At 48.5% G+C, this 22563-nt stretch overlaps 1 protein-coding gene across 1 annotated transcript in view; it reads left to right on the top strand.

The window, feature by feature from the left end:
* Positions 1-22563, top strand: part of LOC144774144 (NACHT, LRR and PYD domains-containing protein 12-like) — a 518892-nt gene that overhangs the window by 449697 nt on the left and 46632 nt on the right. Inside the window, exon 8 of the mRNA XM_078659163.1 lies at positions 1038-1208. Coding sequence (XP_078515289.1) covers positions 1038-1208 — 171 coding nt within the window. The remainder of the gene's footprint in view (positions 1-1037; positions 1209-22563) is intronic.

Below are 22563 nucleotides of genomic sequence, written 5' to 3'. Positions count from 1 at the left end.
GCCATAATTTGACATTACATTTATTTATTTTTTTAAATCATTCGGAGATGTAACTATTTTACTAATGACGTTTTTTAAATAGCAGGCATTTATTTTGGGAAACAAGAGTTCACACCGCAACCGTTACAACGCATGCCTCTACCCTGCATGCCGTTGCACCAAAAAAGTTGTATAGCAGTGGGGAGAAGGTGTTAGATTTAACTCCAACACCTTCCCTACTGTTGCACACACTGGAGTTGGAATAGAAATTAATCTATTCCAACTTCCGTGATTCCCTGACAGCAAGTCGCAGTAAGGTTTGGCGTTGCAACGGCATGAGGTGTAATGGCATGCGTTGTAACGTCAAATAACCATTTAATTTCTGTCATGAATTTCAATATTATTGGTGAATGAGACAAGATTACATCGCCATCTAACCAATCACTCCAAGAAAAATCAGCTGCAATGTCATTTAACACTTTTTATCTTGAAAATAAATCATCATCTAACTGGGCAACCAGGGCCCAGGAAAAAATAAATAACCAGTCTTTAAGATTAATATGAAAATAAAGAACACATTTTAAATCCGGTTTGTCACTGAAGATCAGGGAACTATTTTTAGGCGGAGGTGGACAATGTGCACAGGCCTTTGAGTGCCCTGCTGTAGGCTGTGGAGGGCGGAAGCAAAGTGTGAACTACGTTTTAACAGACCAATGGGTGATGATTTCTTATCAGAAGCCCGTTATAACAAGCCGTGTATTAATAGACAGGTCACTGCAACGACTGCTAAAGTTGTGACTTTACCATTTACACCACAGCAAAGGGCCAGCATAAAACATATATTAATATATTTATGTGCATTCAGCTCCACCTCTGCTCGTCTGAGAACCCCCCCATGAGATTCCTATATAAACAGGCCGTGGTCGGATGTGTGAGGTGGGATGTGTCTCTAGAGGGGAGTAAGTCAAGGACGGGAAGGAAATGAAGATAAAACTGAAGTTGTGACGCCCCTGTCTGTGCTCTGCTTTACTCCTCTCCATGTCTCTTCTCTCCTGCAGGTTGGTTCTCTGCTCCCTCACCGATTCATGCTGCGAAGCCCTCGCCTCTGCCCTGGAAACAAACTCATCTCTCACAGAGCTCGACCTGGGCGGCGATAAACTGGGAGACACTGGAGTGAAGAAGTTGTGTGAAGGCCTAAAACATCCAAACTGCAAACTACAGACACTGAGGTACAGAGCTGTGCAGTTCTTATCACGTCATTGATTTCTAAATATACATCGTGGGTGGGGCTCGCACTTATATTTTAAAAATGCCTTGAAATGTTTACATGATTGCCTCTTTTCTGTTAATGTTGTGAGAAAAGCTCCCATTAATAACATTTGTGAACTAAGTCAGGTTTGTGAAGTGGGGGTACCCAAACCCCAAAGATGGTGCCGAGGGGCACTTTTTAAAGTCTGTTTCTCGGGTATTTGGGATAAAATGAAAGAGGCCTTAACCAGAGGGCAGGTCTGTTCCTTCCAGTGAGGGCGCCTACCCACCAGTCTCCCTGCTGTTAACAGACCTGCTGCTGGATACGAGGCCAAGGAATTGCAGCTATAAGATAAAAGGCAGAGCAGGCTGCACAATGGGGCAACTGTAAGATGGAAGGTAGAGTGGGCTACAGAGAGGGGCTAGTGTAAGATGAAAAGTAGAGCAGGCTACAGAGAAGGCAGCTGTAAGATGAAATGTAGAGCAGGCTGCTGTGAAGGGCAGCTGTAAGATGAAATGCAGAGCAGGCTACCGGGAGGGACAACTGTAAGATGAAAGGTAGAGCAGTCTACAACAAAGGCAGCTGTAAGATGAAATGTAGAGCAGGCTGCTGTGAAGGGCAGCTGTAAGATGAAATGCAGAGCAGGCTACCGGGAGGGACAACTGTAAGATGAAAGGTAGAGCAGTCTACAACAAAGGCAGCTGTAAGATGAAATGTAGAGCAGGCTGCTGTGAAGGGCAGCTGTAAAATGAAAGGTAGAGCAGACTACAAAGAAGGCAGCTGTAAGATGGAAGAAGAAACAGACTGCGGAGAGGGCAGTTGTAAGATGAAAGGTAGAGCAGGCTACAACAAAGGCAGCTGTAAGATGAAATGTAGAGCGGGCTACAGAGAAGGTAACTGTAAGATGAAAGGTAGAGCAGGCTGCATACAGGGGCAGCTGTAAAATGAAGAGTAGAGCATGCTGCAGAGAGGGGCAGCTGTACAATGAAAGGAGGAGCAGTCTGCAGAGAGGGGAAGTGGTAAGATGAAAGGTAGAGCAGGCTGCAGAGAGCGGCAGCTGTAAAATGAAGAGTAGAGCGGACTGCACAGAGGGGCAGCTATAAGATGAATGGTAGAACAGGATGCGGAGAGGATTATCTGTGAGATGAAAGACGTAGCCGGCTGCAGAACGTGGTTCACAGTATGCCTAGCCAGCAGAGCTGCTGAGGTTCATGGTGTGCTTAGACAGCAGAGCTGCTGAGATTCATGGTTGCTTAGAGCGCAGAGCTGCTGAGGTTCACTCTGTGCTTAGACAGCAGAGCTACTGAGGTTCATGGTGTGCTTAGACTGCAGAGCTGCTGAGGTTCACAGTGTGCTTAGACAGCAGAGCTGCTGAGGTTCATGGTGTGCTTAGACAGCAGAGCTGCTGAGGTTCAGCTGTGCTTAGACAGCAGAGCTGCTGAGGTTCATGGTGTGCTTAGACAGCAGAGCTGCTGAGGTTATGGTGTGCTTGGACAGCAGAGCTGCTGAGGTTCACAGTGTGCTTAGACAGCAGAGCTGCTGAGGTTCACAGTGTACTTAGACAGCAGAGCTGCTGAGGTTCATGGTGTGCTTAGACTGCAGAGCTGCTGAGGTTCACTCTGTGCTTAGACAGCAGAGCTGCTGAGGTTCATGGTGTGTTTGGACAGAAGAGCTGCTGAGGTTCATGGTGTGCTTAGACAGAAGAGCTGCTGAGGTTCACAGTGTACTTAGACAGCAGAGCTGCTGAGGTTCATGGTGTGCTTAGACTGCAGAGCTGCTGAGGTTCACTCTGTGCTTAGACAGCAGAGCTGCTGAGGTTCATGGTGTGTTTGGACAGAAGAGCTGCTGAGGTTCATGGTGTGCTTAGACAGCAGAGCTGCTGAGATTCATGGTGTGCTTAGACAGCAGAGCTGCTGAGATTCAATCTGTACTTAGACAGCAGAGCTGCTGAGGTTCATGGTGTGCTTAGACAGCAGAGCTGCTGAGGTTCACTCTCTGCTTAGACAGCAGAGCTGCTGAGGTTCATGGTGTGCTTAGACAGCAGAGCTGCTGAGGTTCACTGTGTGCTTAGACAGCAGAGCTGCTGAGGTTCATGGTGTGCTTAGACAGCAGAGCTGCTGAGGTCCATGGGGTGCTTAGACAGCAGAGCTGCTGAGGTTCATGGTGTGCTTAGACAGCAGAGCTGCTGAGGTTCACAGTGTGCTTAGACAGCAGAGCTGCAGAGGTTCACTGTATGCTTAGACATCAGAGCTGCTGAGGTTCACTCTGTGCTTAGACTGCAGAGCTGCTGAGGTTTACGGTGTGCTTAGAGTGTAGAGCTGCTGAGGTTCACAGTGTGCTTAGACAGCAGAGCTGCTGAGGTTCATGGTGTGCTTAGACAGCAGAGCTGCTGAGGTTCACGGTGTGCTTAGAGTGTAGAGCTGCTGAGGTTCCTGGTGTGCTCAGACAGCAGAGCTGCTGAGGTTCATGGTGTGCTTAGACAGCAGAGCTGCTGAGGTTCATGGTGTGCTTAGGCAGCAGAGCTGCTGAGGTTCACGGTGTGCTTAGACAGTAGAGCTGCTGAGGTTCATGGTGTGCTTAGACAACAGTGCTGCTGAGGTTCACTCTGTGCTTAGACAGCAGAACTCCTGAGGTTCATGGTGTGCTTAGCCAGGAGAGATGCTGAGATTCATGGTGTGCTTAGACAGCAGAGCTGCTGAGGTTCACTCTGTGCTTAGACAGCAGTGCTGCTGAGGTTCACTCTGTGCTTAGGCTGCAGAGCTGCTGAGGTTCACTCTGTGCTTAGACAGCAGAGCTGCTGAGGTTCACTCTGTGCTTAGACAGCAGAGCTGCTGAGGTTCATGGTGTGCTTAGACAGCAGAGCTGCTGAGGTTCACGGTGTGCTTAGACAGCAGAGCTGCTGAGGTTCACGGTGTGCTTAGACAGCAGAGCTGCTGAGGTTCACTCTGTGCTTAGACAGCAGAGCTGCTGAGGTTCACGGTGTGCTTAGACAGCAGAGCTGCTGAGGTCCAGCTGTGCTTACACACCAGAGCTGCTGAGGTTCATGGAGTGCTTAGACAGCAGAGCTGCTGAGGTTCACGGTGTGCTTAGACAGCAGAGCTGCTGAGGTTCACGTTGTGCTTAGACAGCAGAGCTTCTGAGGTTCACGGTGTGCTTAGACAGCAGCGCTGCTGAGATTAGCACATAGGACAGGAGGCATCTTTGTATATTCTCTCGTTAGCTGACCTATTATCACTCAATGTAATTCCTTTAAAGAGGAAGAAGCACCCCTGCCAATGCTTCTCTTCACCTGGAGGCGACAAAGATAAACACAGAAGAAGGACCACTCAACCACGTCCTGGCACGGCGTCATATCACGCTTGGAGTTTAATGTATCAGGACTAGACTCGGACCTCATCAAAAATAGGAATAATTGAAATTATTTGCCCTCCCATGCAAGGCTTAAAAGAAAATGAAAAGGCACAGGGAGGGTCAATAGGTCTGGCCTCGGATTGCAATAGTAATTTTCTTTTGCCATAATTTGGCATTGCATTTATTTATTTTTTAAAACCTTCAGAGATGTAGCTGTTTTACTAATGATGTTTTTTAAATAGCAGGCATTTATTTTGGGAAACAGAGTTCACACCGCAACCGTTACAACGCATGCATTTACCCCGCATTCTATTGCAATGAAAAAGTTGTGAAGCAGTGGGGAGAAGGTGTTAGATTTAACTCCAACACCTTCCCTACTGTTGCACACACTGGAGGTGGAATAGAAAATTAATCTATTCCAACTTCCGTGCTCCCCCGACAGCAAGTCGCAGTAAGGTTTGGCGTTGTAACGGCTTGCGGAGTAACGTCACATAACCATTTAATTTATGTCATGAATTTCAATATTATTGGTGAATGAGACAAGATTACATCGCCATCTCATCTCTTCAGTCTCTGTCGGGGGGGGCTCCGAGGCCCTCTTCATTCTCTGAGGGGGCTCGGTGGCCCTCTTCCTTCTCTGCGAGGGGCTCCGGGCCCTCTTCATTCCCCGGGGGGGCTCCGGGCCCTCTTCATTCCCCGGGGGGGCTCTGAGGCCCTCTTCATTCCCCGGGGGAGGGGGCTCTGAGGCCCTCTTCATTCTCTGGGGGGCTCCGAGGCCCCCTTCATTCTCTGCGGGGGGCGCCGAGGCCCTCTTTATTCTCTGGGGGTGGTCTGGGGGGAACGCATCATAGTGAAGGGACACGTACACATTTTTTTCAGTGCATCTTCTCTCTCTGCTGTTGGACAGATCTCCTCAGGAGCAGAGGATCACAGGTGTGTATTGCACTCAGTTCTTGTCTTCAGTGCATCTTTTCTCTTCTACTGTTGGACAGATCTCCTCGGGTGCAGAGGATCACAGGTGTGTATTGCACTCAGTTCTTGTCTTCGGTGCATCTTCTCTCACTGCTGTTGGGCAGATCTCCTCGGTGCAGAGGATCACAGGTGTGTATTGCACTCAGTTCTTGTCTTCAGTTCATCTTCTCTCTTCTGCTGTGGAACAGATCTTCTCAGGTGCAGAGGATCACAGGTGTGTATTGCACTCAGTTATAGTCTTCAGTGCATCTTCTCCCACTCTGCTGTTGGATAGATCTCCTCAGGTGCAGAGCATCACAGGTGTGTATTGCACTCAGTTCTTGTCTTCAGTGCATCTTCTCTCTTCTGCTGTTGGACAGATCTCCTCGGTGCAGAGGATCACAGGTGTGTATTGCACTCAGTTCTAGTCTTCAGTGCATCTTCACTCTTCTGCTGTTGGACAGATCTCCTCAGGTGCAGAGCATCACAGGTGTGTATTGCACTCAGTTCTTGTCTTCAGTGCATCTTCTCTCTCTGCTGTTCGACAGATCTCCTCAGGTGCAGAGGATCACAGGTGTGTATTGCCCTCAGTTTTTGTCTTCAGTGCATCTTCTCTCTCTCTGCTGTTGGCTAGATCTCCTCAGGTTCAGAGGATCACAGGTGTGTATTGCACTCAGTTCTTGTCTTCAGTGCATCTTCTCTTCTGCTGTTGGACAGATCTCCTCAGGTGCAGAGGATCAAAGGTGTGTATTGCACTCAGTTCTAGTCTTCAGTGCTCCATCTCTCTCTTCTGCTGTTGAATAGATCTCCTCAGGTGCAGAGGATCACAGGTGTGTATTGCACTCAGTTCTTGTCTTCAGTGCATCTTCTCTCTTCTGCTGTTGGACAGATGTCCTTGGGTGCAGAGGATCACAGGTGTGTATTGCACTCAGTTCTTGTCTTCAGTGCATCTCCTCTCACTCTGCTGTTGGACAGATCTCCTCGGTGCAGAGGATCACAGGTGTGTATTGCACTCAGTTCTTGTCTTCAGTGCATCTTCTCTCTTCTGCTGTTGGACAGATCTCCTCGGGTGCAGAGGATCACAGGTGTGTATTGCACTCATTTCTAGTCTTCAGTCCATCTTCTCTCTTCTGCTGTTGGACAGATCTCCTCGGGTGCAGAGGATCACAGGTGTGTATTGCACTCAGTTCTAGTCTTCAGTCCATCTTCTCTCTTCTGCTGTTGGACAGATCTCCTCAGGTGCAGAGCATCACAGGTGTGTATTGCACTGAGTTCTTGTCTTTAGTGCATCTTCTCTCACTGCTGTTGGACTGATCTCCTCAGGTGCAGAGGATCACAGGTGTGTATTGCACTCAGTTCTTGTCTTTAGTGTATCTTCTCTCACTGCTGTTGTACTGATCTCCTCAGGTGCAGAGGATCACAGGTGTGTATTGCACTCAGTTCTAGTCTTCAGTGCATCTTCTCTCTGCTGTTGGACAGATCTCCTCAGGTGCAGAGGATCACAGGTGTGTATTGCACTCAGTTCTTGTCTTTAGTTCATCTTCTCTCACTGCTGTTGGACTGATCTCCTCAGGTGCATAGGATCACAGGTGTGTATTGCACTCAGTTCTAGTCTTCACTGCATCTTCTCTCTGCTGTTGGACAGATCTCCTCAGGTGCAGAGGATCACAGGTGTGTATTGCACTCAGTTCTTGTCTTCAGTACATCTTCTTTCTTCGGCTGTTGAACAGATCTCCTCAGGTGCAGAGGATCACAGGTGTGTATTGCACTCAGTTCTTGTCTTTAGTGTATCTTCTCTCACTCTGCTGTTGAACAGATCTCCTCAGGTGCAGAGGATCACAGGTGTGTATTGCACTCAGTTCTTGTCTTCGGTGCATCTTCTCTCTTCAGCTGTTGGACAGATCTCCTCAGGTGCAGAGGATCACAGGTGTGTATTGCACTCAGTTCTTGTCCTTAGTGCATCTTTTCTCTTCTGCTGTTGGACAGATCTCAGGTGCAGAGGATCACAGGTGTGTATTGCACCCAGTTCTTGTCTTCAGTACATCTTCTCTCTTCTGCTGTTGGACAGATCTCCTCAGGTGCAGAGGATCACAGGTGTGTATTGCACTCAGTTCTAGTCTTCAGTGCATCTTCTCTTCTGCTGTTGGGCTGATCTCCTCAGGTGCAGAGGATCACAGGTGTGTATTGCACTCAGTTCTAGTCTTCAGTGCATCTTCTCTCATCTGCTGTTGGACAGATCTCCCCAGGTGCAGAGGATCACAGGAGTGTATTGCACTCAGTTCTTGTCTTCAGTGCATCTTCTCTCTTCTGCTGTTGGACAGATCTCCTCGGGTGTAGAGGATCACAGGTGTGTATTGCACTCAGTTCTAGTCTTCAGTGCATCTTCTCTCATCTGCTGTTGGACAGATCTCCCCAGGTTCAGAGGATCACAGGAGTGTATTGCACTCAGTTCTTGTCTTCAGTGCATCTCCTCTCTTCTGCTGTTGCACAGATCTCCTCAGGTGCAGAGGATCACAGGAGTGTATTGCACTCAGTTCTTGTCTTCAGTGCATCTTCTCTCTTCTGCTGTTGGACAGATCTCCTCGGGTGTAGAGGATCACAGGTGTGTATTGCACTCAGTTCTAGTCTTCAGTGCATCTTCTCTCATCTGCTGTTGGACAGATCTCCCCAGGTTCAGAGGATCACAGGAGTGTATTGCACTCAGTTCTTGTCTTCAGTGCATCTCCTCTCTTCTGCTGTTGGACAGATCTCCTCAGGTGCAGAGGATCACAGGAGTGTATTGCACTCAGTTCTTGTCTTCAGTGCATCTTCTCTCTTCTGCTGTTGGACAGATCTCCTCGGGTGTAGAGGATCACAGGAGTGTATTGCACTCAGTTCTTGTCTTCAGTGCATCTCCTCTCTTCTGCTGTTGGACAGATCTCCTCAGGTGCAGAGGATCACAGGAGTGTATTGCACTCAGTTCTTGTCTTCAGTGCATCTTCTCTCTTCTGCTGTTGGACAGATCTCCTCAGGTGCAGAGGATCACAGGTGTGTATTGCACTCAGTTCTAGTCTTCAGTGCATCTTCTCTCATCTGCTGTTGGACAGATCTCCCCAGGTTCAGAGGATCACAGGAGTGTATTGCACTCAGTTCTTGTCTTCAGTGCATCTCCTCTCTTCTGCTGTTGGACAGATCTCCTCAGGTGCAGAGGATCACAGGAGTGTATTGCACTCAGTTCTTGTCTTCAGTGCATCTCCTCTATTCTGCTGTTGGACAGATCTCCTCGGGTGCAGAGGATCACAGGTGTGTATTGCACTCAGTTCTAGTCTTCAGTGCATCTTCTCTCTTCTGCTGTTGGACAGATCTCCTCGGGTGCAGAGGATCACAGGTGTGTATTGCACTCAGTTCTAGTCTTCAGTGCATCTTCTCTCTTCTGCTGTTGGACAGATCTCCTCAGGTGCAGAGGATCACAGGTGTGTATTGCACTCAGTTCTAGTCTTCAGTGGATCTTCTCTTCTGCTGTTGGGCTGATCTCCTCAGGTGCAGAGGATCACAGGTGTGTATTGCACTCAGTTCTAGTCTTCAGTGCATCTTCTCTCATCTGCTGTTGGACAGATCTCCCCAGGTGCAGAGGATCACAGGTGTGTATTGTACTCAGTTCTTGTCTTCAGTGCATCTTCTCTCTTCTGCTGTTGGACAGATCTCCTCGGGTGCAGAGGATCACAGGTGTGTATTGCACTCAGTTCTTGTCTTCAGTGCATCTTCTCTCTTCTGCTGTTGGACAGATCTCCTCGGGTGCAGAGGATCACAGGTGTGTATTGCACTCAGTTCTAGTCTTCAGTGCATCTTCTCTCTTCTGCTGTTGGACAGATCTCCCCAGGTGCAGAGGATCACAGGTGTGTATTGTACTCAGTTCTTGTCTTCAGTGCATCTTCTCTCTTCTGCTGTTGGACAGATCTCCTCGGGTGCAGAGGATCACAGGTGTGTATTGCACTCAGTTCTTGTCTTCAGTGCATCTTCTCTCTTCTGCTGTTGGACAGATCTCCTCGGGTGCAGAGGATCACAGGTGTGTATTGCACTCAGTTCTTGTCTTCAGTGCATCTTCTCTCACTCTGCTGTTGGACAGATCTCCCCAGGTGCAGAGGATCACAGGTGTGTATTGGACTCAGTTCTTGTCTTCAGTGCATCTTCTCTCACTGCTGTTGGACAGATCTCCTCAGGTGCAGAGGATCACAGGTGTGTATTGCTCTCAGTTCTAGTCTTCAGTGCACCTTCTCTCTCTGCTGTTGGACAGATCTCAGGTGCAGAGGATCACAGGTGTGTATTGCACTCAGATCTAGTCTTCAGTGCATCTACTCTCTCTGCTGTTCCGATCTCCTCAGGTGCAGAGGATCACAGGTGTGGATTGCACTCAGTTCTAGTCTTCAGTGCATCTTCTCTCATCTGCTGTTGGACAGATCTCCCCAGGTGCAGAGGATCACAGGTGTGGATTGCACTCAGTTCTTGTCTTCAGTGCACCTTCTCTCTCTGCTGTTGGACAGATCTCAGGTCCAGAGGATCACAGGTGTGTATTGCACTCAGTTCTTGTCTTCAGTGCATCTCCTCTCTTCTGCTGTTGGACAGATCTCCTTGGGTGCAGAGGATCACAGGTGTGTATTGCACTCAGTTCTTGTCTTCAGTGCATCTTCTCTCTGCTGTTGGACAGATCTCCTCAGGTGCAGAGGATCACAGGTGTGTATTGCACTCAGTTCTAGTCTTCAGTGCATCTTCTCTCTGCTGTTGGACAGATCTCCTCAGGTGCAGAGGATCACAGGTGTGTATTGCACTCAGTTCTTGTCTTCAGTGCATCTTCTCTCTGCTGTTGGACAGATCTCCTTGGGTGCAGAGGATCACAGGTGTGTATTGCACTCAGTTCTTGTCTTCAGTGCACCTTCTCTCTCTGCTGTTGGACAGATCTCAGGTGCAGAGGATCACAGGTGTGTATTGCACTCAGTTCTTGTCTTCAGTGCATCTTCTCTCTGCTGTTGGACAGATCTCCTCGGGTTCAGAGGATCACAGGTGTGTATTGCACTCAGTTCTTGTCTTCAGTGCATCTTCTCTCTGCTGTTGGACAGATCTCCTCAGGTGCAGAGGATCACAGGTGTGTATTGCACTCAGTTCTAGTCTTCAGTGCATCTTCTCTCTGCTGTTGGACAGATCTCCTTGGGTGCAGAGGATCACAGGTGTGTATTGCACTCAGTTCTTGTCTTCAGTGCATCTTCTCTCACTCCGCTGTTGGACAGATCTCCTCAGGTGCAGAGGATCACAGGTGTGTATTGCACTCAGTTCTAGTCTTCAGTGCATCTTCTCTCTGCTGTTGGACAGATCTCCTCAGGTGCAGAGGATCACAGGTGTGTATTGCACTCAGTTCTAGTCTTCAGTGCATCTTCTCTCTGCTGTTCGACAGATCTCCTCAGGTGCAGAGGATCACAGGTGTGTATTGCACTCAGTTCTTGTCTTCAGTGCATCTTCTCTCTTCTGCTGTTGGACAGATCTCCTCAGGTGCAGAGGATCACAGGTGTGTATTGCACTCAGTTCTAGTCTTCAGTGCATCTTATCTCTTCTGCTATTGGACAGATCTCCTCAGGTGCAGAGGATCACAGGTGTGTATTGCACTCAGTTCTAGTCTTCAGTGCATCTTCTCTCTGCTGTTCGACAGATCTCCTTCGGGTGCAGAGGATTACAGGTGTGTATTGCACTCAGTTCATGTCTTCAGTGCTTCTTCTCTCACTCTGCTGTTGGACAGATCTCCTCGGGTGCAGAGGATCACAGGTGTGTATTGCACTCAGTTCTTGTCTTCAGTCCATCTTCTCTCTTCTGCTGTTGGACAGATCTCCTCAGGTGCAGAGGATCAAAGGTGTGTATTGCACTCAGTTCTAGTCTTCAGTGCATCTTCTCTCTGCTGTTGGACAGATCTCCTAGGGTGCAGAGGATCACAGGTGTGTATTGTACTCAGTTCTTGTCTTCAGTGCATCTTCTCTCTTCTGCTGTTGGACAGATCTCCTCGGGTGCAGAGGATCACAGGTGTGTATTGCACCCAGTTCTTGTCTTCAGTGCATCTTCTCTCTTCTGCTGTTGGACAGATCTCCTCAGGTGCAGAGGATCACAGGTGTGTATTGCACTCATTTCTTGTCTTCAGTGCATCTTCTCTCTGCTGTTGAACAGATCTCCTCGGGTGCAGAGGATCACAGGTGTGTATTGCACTCAGTTCTAGTCTTCAGTGCATCTTCTCTCTCTGCTGTTGGACAGATCTCAGGTGCAGAGGATCACAGGTGTGTATTGCACTCAGTTCTTGTCTTTATTGCATCTTCTCTCTTCTGCTGTTGGACAGATCTCCTCAGGTGCAGAGGATCACAGGTGTGTATTGCACTCAGTTCTTGTCTTCAGTGCATCTTCTCTTACTGCTGTTGGACAGATCTCCCCAGGTGCAGAGGATCACAGGTGTGTATTGCACTCAGTTCTAGTCTTCAGTGCATCTTCTCTCTTCTGCTGTTGGACAGATCTCCTCAGGTGCAGAGGATCACAGGTGTGTATTGCACTCAGTTCTAGTCTTCCGTGCTTCTTCTCTCACTGCTGTTGGACAGATCTCGGGTACAGAGGATCACAGGTGTGTATTGCACTCAGTTCTTGTCTTCAGTGCATCTTCTCTCTTCTGCTGTTGGACAGATCTCCTCAGGTGCAGAGGATCACAGGTGTGTATTGCACTCAGTTCTTGTCTTCAGTGCATCTTCTCTCTTCGGCTGTTGGACAGATCTCCTCAGGTGCAGAGGATCACAGGTGTGTATTACACTCAGTTCTAGTCTTCAGTGCATCTTCTCTCTTCTGCTGTTGGACAGATCTCCTCATGTGCAGAGGATCACAGGTGTGTGTTGCACTCAGTTCTTGTCTTCAGTGCATCTTCTCTCTGCTGTTGGACAGATCTCCTCAGGTGCAGAGGATCACAGGTGTGTATTGCACTCAGTTCTTGTCTTCAGTGCATCTTCTCTCTGCTGTTGGACAGATCTCCTCGGGTGCAGAGGATCACAGATGTGTATTGCACTCAGTTCTTGTCTTTATTGCATCTTCTCTCTCTCTGCTGTTGGACAGATCTCCTCGGGTGCAGAGGATCACAGGTGTGTATTGCACTCAGTTCTTGTCTTTATTGCATCTTCTCTCTCTCTGCTGTTGGACAGATCTCCTCGGGTGCAGAGGATCACAGGTGTGTATTGCACTCAGTTCATGTCTTCAGTGCATCTTCTCTCTTCTGCTGTTGGACAGATCTCCTCGGTGCAGTGGATCACAGGTGTGTATTGCACTCAGTTCTAGTCTTCAGTGCATCTTCTCTCTCTGCTGTTGGACAGATCTCAGGTGCAGAGGATCACAGGTGTGTATTGCACTCAGTTCTTGTCTTTATTGCATCTTCTCTCTTCTGCTGTTGGACAGATCTCCTCAGGTGAAGAGGATCACAGGTGTGTATTGCACTCAGTTCTAGTCTTCAGTGTATCTTCTCTCTTCTGATGTTGGACAGATCACCTCAGGTGCAGAGGATCACAGGTGTGTATTGCACTCAGTTCTTGTCTTCAGTGCTTCTTCTCTCTGCTGTTGGACAGATCTCCTCGGTGCAGAGGATCAAAGGTGTCTATTGCACTGTGTTCTTGTCTTCAGTGCGTCTTCTCTCTTCTGCTGTTGGACAGATCTCCCCAGGTGCAGAGGATCACAGATGTGTATTGCACTCAGTTCTTGTCTTCAGTGCATCTTCTCTCTTCTGTTGTTGGACAGATCTCCTCAGGTGCAGAGGATCACAGGTGTGTATTGAACTCAGTTCTAGTCTTCAGTGCATCTTCTCTCTCTGCTGTTGGACAGATCTAAGGTGCAGAGGATCACAGGTGTGTATTGCACTCAGTTCTTGTCTTCAGTACATCTTCTCTCTCTGCTGTCGGGCAGATCTCACCAGGTGCAGAGGATCACAGGTGTGTATTGAACTCATTTCTAGTCTTCAGTGCATCTTCTCTCACTCTGCTGTTGGACAGATCTCCTCGGGTGCAGAGGATCACAGGTGTGTATTGCACTCAGTTCTTGTCTTTATTGCATCTTCTCTCTTCTGCTGTTGGACAGATCTCCTCAGGTGCAGAGGATCACAGGTGTGTATTGCACCCAGTTCTAGTCTTCAGTGCATCTTCTCTCTCTGCTGTTGGACAGATCTCCTCAGGTGCAGAGGATCACAGGTTTGTATTGCCCTCAATTCTAGTCTTCAGTGCATCTTCTCTCTTCTGCTGTTGGACAGATCTCCTCGGGTGCAGAGGATCACAGGTGTGTATTGCCCTCAATTCTAGTCTTCAGTGCATCTTCTCTCTTCTGCTGTTGGACAGATCTCCTCGGGTGCAGAGGATCACAGGTGTGTATTGCACTCAGTTCTTGTCTTCAGTGCATCTTATCTCTTCTGCTATTGGACAGATCTCCTCGGGTGCAGAGGATCACAGGTGTGTATTGCACTCAGTTCCAGTCTTCAGTGCATCTTATCTCTTCTGCTATTGGACAGATCTCCTCGGGTGCAGAGGACCACAGGTGTGTATTGCACTCAGTTCTAGTCTTCAGTGCATCTTATCTCTTCTGCTATTGGACAGATCTCCTCGGGTGCAGAGGACCACAGGTGTGTATTGCACTCAGTTCTAGTCTTCAGTGCATCTTATCTCTTCTGCTATTGGACAGATCTCCTCGGGTGCAGAGGACCACAGGTGTGTATTGCACTCAGTTCTAGTCTTCAGTGCATCTTATCTCTTCTGCTATTGGACAGATCTCCTCAGTGCAGAGGATCCCAGGTGTGTATTGCACTCAGTTCTAGTCTTCAGTGCATCTTCTCTCTTCTGCTGTCGGACAGATCTCTTCAGGTGCAGAGGATCACAGGTGTGTATTGCACTCAGTTCTTGTCTTCAATGCATCTTCTCTCTTCTGCTGTTGGACAGATCTCCTCGGGTGCAGAGGATCACAGGTGTGTATTGCACTCAGTTCTAGTCTTCAGTCCATCTTCTCTCTTCTGCTGTTGGGCACATCTCCTCGGGTGCAGAGGATCACAGGTGTGTATTCCACTCAGTTCTTGTCTTCAGTGCATCTTCTCTCACTCTGCTGTTGGACAGATCTCCTCGGGTGCAGAGGATCACAGGTTTGTATTGCACTCAGTTCTAGTCTTTAGTGCATCTTCTCTCTTCTGCTGTTGGACAGATCTCCTCAGGTGCAGAGGATCACAGGTGTGTATTGCACTCAGTTCTTGTCTTCAGTGCATCTTCTCTCTTCTGCTGTTGGACAGATCTCCTCGGGTGCAGAGGATCATAGGTGTGTATTGGCCTAGTCTTCAGTGGATCTTCTCTCTCTGCTGTTGGACAGATCTCCTCAGGTGCAGGGGATCACAGGTGTGTATTGCTCTCAGTTCTAGTCTTCAGTGCATCTTCTCTCTTCTGCTGTTGGACAGATCTCCTCGGGTGCAGAGGATCACAGTTGTGTATTGCCCTCAGTTCATGTCTTCAGTGCATCTTCTCTCTTCTGCTGTTGGACAGATCTCCTCGGGTGCAGAGGATCACAGGTGTGTATTGGCCTAGTCTTCAGTGAATCTTCTCTCTCTGCTGTTGGACAGATCTCCTCAGGTGCAGAGGATCACAGGTGTGTATTGCTCTCAGTTCTAGTCTTCAGTGCATCTTCTCTCATCTGCTGTTGGACAGATCTCCCCAGGTTCAGAGGATCACAGGAGTGTATTGCACTCAGTTCTTGTCTTCAGTGCATCTCCTCTCTTCTGCTGTTGCACAGATCTCCTCAGGTGCAGAGGATCACAGGAGTGTATTGCACTCAGTTCTTGTCTTCAGTGCATCTTCTCTCTTCTGCTGTTGGACAGATCTCCTCGGGTGTAGAGGATCACAGGTGTGTATTGCACTCAGTTCTAGTCTTCAGTGCATCTTCTCTCATCTGCTGTTGGACAGATCTCCCCAGGTTCAGAGGATCACAGGAGTGTATTGCACTCAGTTCTTGTCTTCAGTGCATCTCCTCTCTTCTGCTGTTGGACAGATCTCCTCAGGTGCAGAGGATCACAGGAGTGTATTGCACTCAGTTCTTGTCTTCAGTGCATCTTCTCTCTTCTGCTGTTGGACAGATCTCCTCGGGTGTAGAGGATCACAGGAGTGTATTGCACTCAGTTCTTGTCTTCAGTGCATCTCCTCTCTTCTGCTGTTGGACAGATCTCCTCAGGTGCAGAGGATCACAGGAGTGTATTGCACTCAGTTCTTGTCTTCAGTGCATCTTCTCTCTTCTGCTGTTGGACAGATCTCCTCAGGTGCAGAGGATCACAGGTGTGTATTGCACTCAGTTCTAGTCTTCAGTGCATCTTCTCTCATCTGCTGTTGGACAGATCTCCCCAGGTTCAGAGGATCACAGGAGTGTATTGCACTCAGTTCTTGTCTTCAGTGCATCTCCTCTCTTCTGCTGTTGGACAGATCTCCTCAGGTGCAGAGGATCACAGGAGTGTATTGCACTCAGTTCTTGTCTTCAGTGCATCTCCTCTATTCTGCTGTTGGACAGATCTCCTCGGGTGCAGAGGATCACAGGTGTGTATTGCACTCAGTTCTAGTCTTCAGTGCATCTTCTCTCTTCTGCTGTTGGACAGATCTCCTCGGGTGCAGAGGATCACAGGTGTGTATTGCACTCAGTTCTAGTCTTCAGTGCATCTTCTCTCTTCTGCTGTTGGACAGATCTCCTCAGGTGCAGAGGATCACAGGTGTGTATTGCACTCAGTTCTAGTCTTCAGTGCATCTTCTCTTCTGCTGTTGGACAGATCTCAGGTGCAGATGATCACAGGTGTGTATTGCACTCAGTTCTAGTCTTCAGTGCATCTTCTCTTCTGCTGTTGGGCTGATCTCCTCAGGTGCAGAGGATCACAGGTGTGTATTGCACTCAGTTCTAGTCTTCAGTGCATCTTCTCTCATCTGCTGTTGGACAGATCACCCCAGGTGCAGAGGATCACAGGTGTGTATTGCTCTCAGTTCTTGTCTTCAGTGCATCTTCTCTCTTCTGCTGTTGGACAGATCTCCCCAGGTGCAGAGGATCACAGGTGTGTATTGTACTCAGTTCTTGTCTTCAGTGCATCTTCTCTCTTCTGCTGTTGGACAGATCTCCTCGGGTGCAGAGGATCACAGGTGTGTATTGCACTCAGTTCTTGTCTTCAGTGCATCTTCTCTCTTCTGCTGTTGGACAGATCTCCTCGGGTGCAGAGGATCACAGGTGTGTATTGCACTCAGTTCTAGTCTTCAGTGCATCTTCTCTCATCTGCTGTTGGACAGATCTCCCCAGGTGCAGAGGATCACAGGTGTGTATTGCTCTCAGTTCTAGTCTTCAGTGCACCTTCTCTCTCTGCTGTTGGACAGATCTCAGGTCCAGAGGATCACAGGTGTGTATTGCACTCAGTTCTTGTCTTCAGTGCATCTCCTCTCTTCTGCTGTTGGACAGATCTCCTTGGGTGCAGAGGATCACAGGTGTGTATTGCACTCAGTTCTTGTCTTCAGTGCATCTTCTCTCTGCTGTTGGACAGATCTCCTCAGGTGCAGAGGATCACAGGTGTGTATTGCACTCAGTTCTAGTCTTCAGTGCATCTTCTCTCTGCTGTTGGACAGATCTCCTCAGGTGCAGAGGATCACAGGTGTGTATTGCACTCAGTTCTTGTCTTCAGTGCATCTTCTCTCTGCTGTTGGACAGATCTCCTTGGGTGCAGAGGATCACAGGTGTGTATTGCACTCAGTTCTTGTCTTCAGTGCACCTTCTCTCTCTGCTGTTGGACAGATCTCAGGTGCAGAGGATCACAGGTGTGTATTGCACTCAGTTCTTGTCTTCAGTGCATCTTCTCTCTGCTGTTGGACAGATCTCCTCGGGTTCAGAGGATCACAGGTGTGTATTGCACTCAGTTCTTGTCTTCAGTGCATCTTCTCTCTGCTGTTGGACAGATCTCCTCAGGTGCAGAGGATCACAGGTGTGTATTGCACTCAGTTCTAGTCTTCAGTGCATCTTCTCTCTGCTGTTGGACAGATCTCCTTGGGTGCAGAGGATCACAGGTGTGTATTGCACTCAGTTCTTGTCTTCAGTGCATCTTCTCTCACTCCGCTGTTGGACAGATCTCCTCAGGTGCAGAGGATCACAGGTGTGTATTGCACTCAGTTCTAGTCTTCAGTGCATCTTCTCTCTGCTGTTGGACAGATCTCCTCAGGTGCAGAGGATCACAGGTGTGTATTGCACTCAGTTCTAGTCTTCAGTGCATCTTCTCTCTGCTGTTCGACAGATCTCCTCAGGTGCAGAGGATCACAGGTGTGTATTGCACTCAGTTCTTGTCTTCAGTGCATCTTCTCTCTTCTGCTGTTGGACAGATCTCCTCAGGTGCAGAGGATCACAGGTGTGTATTGCACTCAGTTCTAGTCTTCAGTGCATCTTATCTCTTCTGCTATTGGACAGATCTCCTCAGGTGCAGAGGATCACAGGTGTGTATTGCACTCAGTTCTAGTCTTCAGTGCATCTTCTCTCTGCTGTTCGACAGATCTCCTTCGGGTGCAGAGGATTACAGGTGTGTATTGCACTCAGTTCATGTCTTCAGTGCTTCTTCTCTCACTCTGCTGTTGGACAGATCTCCTCGGGTGCAGAGGATCACAGGTGTGTATTGCACTCAGTTCTTGTCTTCAGTCCATCTTCTCTCTTCTGCTGTTGGACAGATCTCCTCAGGTGCAGAGGATCAAAGGTGTGTATTGCACTCAGTTCTAGTCTTCAGTGCATCTTCTCTCTGCTGTTGGACAGATCTCCTAGGGTGCAGAGGATCACAGGTGTGTATTGTACTCAGTTCTTGTCTTCAGTGCATCTTCTCTCTTCTGCTGTTGGACAGATCTCCTCGGGTGCAGAGGATCACAGGTGTGTATTGCACCCAGTTCTTGTCTTCAGTGCATCTTCTCTCTTCTGCTGTTGGACAGATCTCCTCAGGTGCAGAGGATCACAGGTGTGTATTGCACTCATTTCTTGTCTTCAGTGCATCTTCTCTCTGCTGTTGAACAGATCTCCTCGGGTGCAGAGGATCACAGGTGTGTATTGCACTCAGTTCTAGTCTTCAGTGCATCTTCTCTCTCTGCTGTTGGACAGATCTCAGGTGCAGAGGATCACAGGTGTGTATTGCACTCAGTTCTTGTCTTTATTGCATCTTCTCTCTTCTGCTGTTGGACAGATCTCCTCAGGTGCAGAGGATCACAGGTGTGTATTGCACTCAGTTCTTGTCTTCAGTGCATCTTCTCTTACTGCTGTTGGACAGATCTCCCCAGGTGCAGAGGATCACAGGTGTGTATTGCACTCAGTTCTAGTCTTCAGTGCATCTTCTCTCTTCTGCTGTTGGACAGATCTCCTCAGGTGCAGAGGATCACAGGTGTGTATTGCACTCAGCTCTAGTCTTCCGTGCTTCTTCTCTCACTGCTGTTGGACAGATCTCGGGTACAGAGGATCACAGGTGTGTATTGCACTCAGTTCTTGTCTTCAGTGCATCTTCTCTCTTCTGCTGTTGGACAGATCTCCTCAGGTGCAGAGGATCACAGGTGTGTATTGCACTCAGTTCTTGTCTTCAGTGCATCTTCTCTCTTCGGCTGTTGGACAGATCTCCTCAGGTGCAGAGGATCACAGGTGTGTATTACACTCAGTTCTAGTCTTCAGTGCATCTTCTCTCTTCTGCTGTTGGACAGATCTCCTCATGTGCAGAGGATCACAGGTGTGTGTTGCACTCAGTTCTTGTCTTCAGTGCATCTTCTCTCTGCTGTTGGACAGATCTCCTCAGGTGCAGAGGATCACAGGTGTGTATTGCACTCAGTTCTTGTCTTCAGTGCATCTTCTCTCTGCTGTTGGACAGATCTCCTCGGGTGCAGAGGATCACAGATGTGTATTGCACTCAGTTCTTGTCTTTATTGCATCTTCTCTCTCTCTGCTGTTGGACAGATCTCCTCGGGTGCAGAGGATCACAGGTGTGTATTGCACTCAGTTCTTGTCTTTATTGCATCTTCTCTCTCTCTGCTGTTGGACAGATCTCCTCGGGTGCAGAGGATCACAGGTGTGTATTGCACTCAGTTCATGTCTTCAGTGCATCTTCTCTCTTCTGCTGTTGGACAGATCTCCTCGGTGCAGTGGATCACAGGTGTGTATTGCACTCAGTTCTAGTCTTCAGTGCATCTTCTCTCTCTGCTGTTGGACAGATCTCAGGTGCAGAGGATCACAGGTGTGTATTGCACTCAGTTCTTGTCTTTATTGCATCTTCTCTCTTCTGCTGTTGGACAGATCTCCTCAGGTGAAGAGGATCACAGGTGTGTATTGCACTCAGTTCTAGTCTTCAGTGTATCTTCTCTCTTCTGATGTTGGACAGATCACCTCAGGTGCAGAGGATCACAGGTGTGTATTGCACTCAGTTCTTGTCTTCAGTGCTTCTTCTCTCTGCTGTTGGACAGATCTCCTCGGTGCAGAGGATCAAAGGTGTCTATTGCACTGTGTTCTTGTCTTCAGTGCGTCTTCTCTCTTCTGCTGTTGGACAGATCTCCCCAGGTGCAGAGGATCACAGATGTGTATTGCACTCAGTTCTTGTCTTCAGTGCATCTTCTCTCTTCTGTTGTTGGACAGATCTCCTCAGGTGCAGAGGATCACAGGTGTGTATTGAACTCAGTTCTAGTCTTCAGTGCATCTTCTCTCTCTGCTGTTGGACAGATCTAAGGTGCAGAGGATCACAGGTGTGTATTGCACTCAGTTCTTGTCTTCAGTACATCTTCTCTCTCTGCTGTCGGGCAGATCTCACCAGGTGCAGAGGATCACAGGTGTGTATTGAACTCATTTCTAGTCTTCAGTGCATCTTCTCTCACTCTGCTGTTGGACAGTTCTCCTTGGGTGCAGAGGATCACAGGTGTGTATTACACTCAGTTCTAGTCTTCAGTGCATCTTCTCTCACTCTGCTGTTGGACAGATCTCCTCGGGTGCAGAGGATCACAGGTGTGTATTGCACTCAGTTCTTGTCTTTATTGCATCTTCTCTCTTCTGCTGTTGGACAGATCTCCTCAGGTGCAGAGGATCACAGGTGTGTATTGCACCCAGTTCTAGTCTTCAGTGCATCTTCTCTCTCTGCTGTTGGACAGATCTCCTCAGGTGCAGAGGATCACAGGTTTGTATTGCCCTCAATTCTAGTCTTCAGTGCATCTTCTCTCTTCTGCTGTTGGACAGATCTCCTCGGGTGCAGAGGATCACAGGTGTGTATTGCCCTCAATTCTAGTCTTCAGTGCATCTTCTCTCTTCTGCTGTTGGACAGATCTCCTCGGGTGCAGAGGATCACAGGTGTGTATTGCACTCAGTTCTAGTCTTCAGTGCATCTTATCTCTTCTGCTATTGGACAGATCTCCTCGGGTGCAGAGGACCACAGGTGTGTATTGCACTCAGTTCTAGTCTTCAGTGCATCTTATCTCTTCTGCTATTGGACAGATCTCCTCGGGTGCAGAGGACCACAGGTGTGTATTGCACTCAGTTCTAGTCTTCAGTGCATCTTATCTCTTCTGCTATTGGACAGATCTCCTCAGTGCAGAGGATCCCAGGTGTGTATTGCACTCAGTTCTAGTCTTCAGTGCATCTTCTCTCTTCTGCTGTCGGACAGATCTCTTCAGGTGCAGAGGATCACAGGTGTGTATTGCACTCAGTTCTTGTCTTCAATGCATCTTCTCTCTTCTGCTGTTGGACAGATCTCCTCGGGTGCAGAGGATCACAGGTGTGTATTGCACTCAGTTCTAGTCTTCAGTCCATCTTCTCTCTTCTGCTGTTGGGCACATCTCCTCGGGTGCAGAGGATCACAGGTGTGTATTCCACTCAGTTCTTGTCTTCAGTGCATCTTCTCTCACTCTGCTGTTGGACAGATCTCCTCGGGTGCAGAGGATCACAGGTTTGTATTGCACTCAGTTCTAGTCTTTAGTGCATCTTCTCTCTTCTGCTGTTGGACAGATCTCCTCAGGTGCAGAGGATCACAGGTGTGTATTGCACTCAGTTCTTGTCTTCAGTGCATCTTCTCTCTTCTGCTGTTGGACAGATCTCCTCGGGTGCAGAGGATCATAGGTGTGTATTGGCCTAGTCTTCAGTGGATCTTCTCTCTCTGCTGTTGGACAGATCTCCTCAGGTGCAGGGGATCACAGGTGTGTATTGCTCTCAGTTCTAGTCTTCAGTGCATCTTCTCTCTTCTGCTGTTGGACAGATCTCCTCGGGTGCAGAGGATCACAGTTGTGTATTGCCCTCAGTTCATGTCTTCAGTGCATCTTCTCTCTTCTGCTGTTGGACAGATCTCCTCGGGTGCAGAGGATCACAGGTGTGTATTGGCCTAGTCTTCAGTGAATCTTCTCTCTCTGCTGTTGGACAGATCTCCTCAGGTGCAGAGGATCACAGGTGTGTATTGCTCTCAGTTCTAGTCTTCAGTGCATCTTCTCTCACTCTGTTGTTGGACAGATCTCCTCAGGTGCAGAGGATCACAGGTGTGTATTGTACTCAGTTCTTGTCTTCAGTGCATCTTCTCTCTTCTGCTGTTGGGCACATCTCCTCGGGTGCAGAGGATCACACGTGTGTATTGCACTCAGTTCTTGTCTTCAGTGCATCTTCTCTCTCTGCTGTTGGACAGATCTCCTCAGGTGCAGAGGATCACAGGTGTGTATTGTACTCAGTTCTTGTCTTCAGTGCATCTTCTCTCTTCTGCTGTTGGACAGATCTCCTCGGGTGCAGAGGATCACACGTGTGTATTGCACTCAGTTCTTGTCTTCAGTGCATCTTCTCTCTTCGGCTGTTGGACAGATCTCCTCGGGTGCAGAGGATCACAGGTGTGTATTGCACTCAGTTCCAGTCTTCAGTGCATCTTCTCTTCTGCTGTTGGACAGATCTCCTCGGGTGCAGAGGATCACACGTGTGTATTGCACTCAGTTCTTGTCTTCAGTGCATCTTCTCTTCTGCTGTTGGACAGATCTCCTCGGGTGCAGAGG

This window comes from Lissotriton helveticus, chromosome 8 (assembly GCF_964261635.1).
Source record: "Lissotriton helveticus chromosome 8, aLisHel1.1, whole genome shotgun sequence".
NCBI lineage: Eukaryota > Metazoa > Chordata > Amphibia > Caudata > Salamandridae > Lissotriton > Lissotriton helveticus.
This window is presented reverse-complemented; position numbering and strand designations above follow the sequence as displayed.